Source organism: Perkinsus marinus, assembly GCF_000006405.1.
Source record: "Perkinsus marinus ATCC 50983 genomic scaffold scf_1104296941898, whole genome shotgun sequence".
NCBI classification, from domain to species: Eukaryota; Perkinsozoa; order Perkinsida; family Perkinsidae; genus Perkinsus; species Perkinsus marinus.
The window spans coordinates 21,517-23,678 of record NW_003212312.1 but is presented as its reverse complement, the minus strand read 5'-3'; the positions used below and the strand labels follow the sequence as shown (position 1 = coordinate 23,678).

The window sequence follows — 2,162 nt, the reverse complement described above, 5'->3', positions numbered from 1 at the left end:
CTCGTATGCTGTATCGATGACCGAATCGATACACTTCTCATGGAATACATGACCACACCTCAACGTTATCAATGGATCTCCCATATCCTCCTCATCTAGACATATCGGACACAGGTCCTGCGGTGCACCCATGGTATCCAGCGTCACCATAGAAGCACTTTTGGCCGCCTCCAAGAACGCCTTCTTATCCTCAGGCGTTGGCATCTGGTGAATACCATCAGTTTGGCTCGCTGGACCCTGCCGGAGCTTCTTGAGGCCTTGTCGAAACCCGTATTTTCTCGTCATCTGCACGAGTAAAACGACCACCGGTAGAGCTATCCATAGCAGAGCTACACCGAAGGCTATGATTAAGCCAGGGAACGTCTCGTGAATACCCGCAAGGACGATGAACGACGTGGTTATGAGTATAACGCCACATAGCCAAACCCAACGAAAATAAGTAGGAAAGGATATCTCCATGAAACCTTCAGCGGTGTCGGACATGGTAGAAGAGATACTATGTAGAGCAACTAAAAACACCACATTGAAAATCGACTTGTCAACACAACCACAACTACTGGGGACGAGACCGAAACATAAGTGTTGTGATTGCGAAAGGCCTAAGAGCCTTAGTAACCACCAAGTACGCAGAAAGAGGAAACCATCAAGACCAAGCTTCATCGGTCCAGACAGAAACCTCCCATGTGTAGTGCAGAAGCTAACGAACCCCATTGATTGGATATACCTTCTTTTTGATACATCCAGAAGAGCCTTATGCTCCACAGGACGGCTGTACTGTCGAGTAGCGTCTGTACTGAGGAGATGAGGTTAAAACCTGGATAATACCGATACAGGGTGAGAGTTTCCATAACCCTGCGAGTAGAAAGAAAAGGGAGTAAGTGTGTCATTGGGATAATTCATATATGAGAGTATAAAAGGTCGGAACTATCATCACCTTATTATACCCAAATAGATAGGGAGGGATGATGGAGTAGTAGTAAGAAGAATAAAGAGCAATATATGATGCAGAAATCGTAACAGCACAGGAGACAGCAATCATCACTAAGACTAGACAACGCCAAGAGTAGCAGCATCTTCAAACCTTCGAAAAAGGGCTACTACGGCATGCCAGCGATCTAGCTCAGCTTCGGTGATATGCGGATCACCTAGGCAGAAACTGGGGTGATACAGGTAGAAGGGGGTGTCACCATTGGCTGTCTACATAGAGGACACTTGATGTTGCCCATAACTTCATCGGCACACTTCTTTCGAGAAGTAGTCCGAGCCGTTGCCTCATAGATCCGGCTAACAAGAGCATCCATGCATCTCTCGTGGAATACATGACCACACTGCAAAGTGCAGAGAGAATCTCCAAGGCCATGCTCGTCGAGGCAAATAGGACATAGATCGTCACAGTCGGACTTGGGGGAAAGGGCGGTACCGATAGTAGATATACTCATAGAGGATTCACTCTTCACCATATCAACGAAGGAACTAATCTCTTCAGCTGATGGGGGAGACCACTTCTTCTCAGTTTCGCCGAGCTCGAGATCCATAGCAAGGTTAGCAGCAAGCTGCTCGTCTCGTCGGCTCTGACGGTAGAATAGAATTCCCACTGGCACAATGATCCAGAGGACTGTGATGGCTATGAGGACGTGTAGGATCCACTTTGGCAGAGATAGGGCTCCAACCAGAGCACAGCAGCCACCGCAGACTGCCAGACCCCCAAGCCAAACAATGCGATCCTTCTTGTCAAGTACTAGAACGCCTGAGTCGGTGAATGACATTACTAGACACCAATACACTGAGAGAACACTGCAATGTTCGTTGAAACATACTTCACGAATACGGGCAAGCTTAGGCAGGGAGTTCATCGCTAGTGCGACACAACCGTTCGAAAAAAGATGCCAGCAGAGACTAAATCGGTAATGTGGAGTTCAGGCATCTCTATGGTACCCATACACTACGAACAACACCCTATAGAATGCCCGAAGTCCACGGGTAACGATGCGTAGCTTGATTGAGGACAAACTCTGTGGCGACGTTGACGCCTAATTTCCCTGCAGTTGCACGAAATAGTTTTGACGATGATGGTGAGAAACTACAAGTGGCCAAGATCGTTGCTGATGCAACCTACTTATACTAGCACTAGCCTAGGCATTACACGGAGCGTTCTGGAGATC

The 2,162-nt window shown here is 47.7% G+C and overlaps 2 protein-coding genes across 2 annotated transcripts in view; both read right to left on the bottom strand.

The window, feature by feature from the left end:
- Window positions 1-483, bottom strand: part of Pmar_PMAR025179 (hypothetical protein) — a gene marked incomplete at both ends in the record, with an annotated part of 660 nt that extends 177 nt beyond the window's left edge. The window contains one exon of the mRNA XM_002781525.1: window positions 22-483. Within this exon, the coding sequence (XP_002781571.1) occupies window positions 22-483 (462 nt within the window). The remainder of the gene's footprint in view (window positions 1-21) is intronic.
- Window positions 484-589: 106 nt separating this feature from the next.
- Pmar_PMAR025178 (hypothetical protein) lies at window positions 590-1,785 on the bottom strand. Its single transcript, XM_002781524.1, has one exon. The coding sequence runs from the start codon at window positions 1,764-1,766 to the stop codon at window positions 1,146-1,148; it is 621 nt and encodes a 206-aa protein (XP_002781570.1). The 5' UTR covers window positions 1,767-1,785; the 3' UTR covers window positions 590-1,145.
- Between the last annotated feature and the right edge of the window lie 377 nt (window positions 1,786-2,162).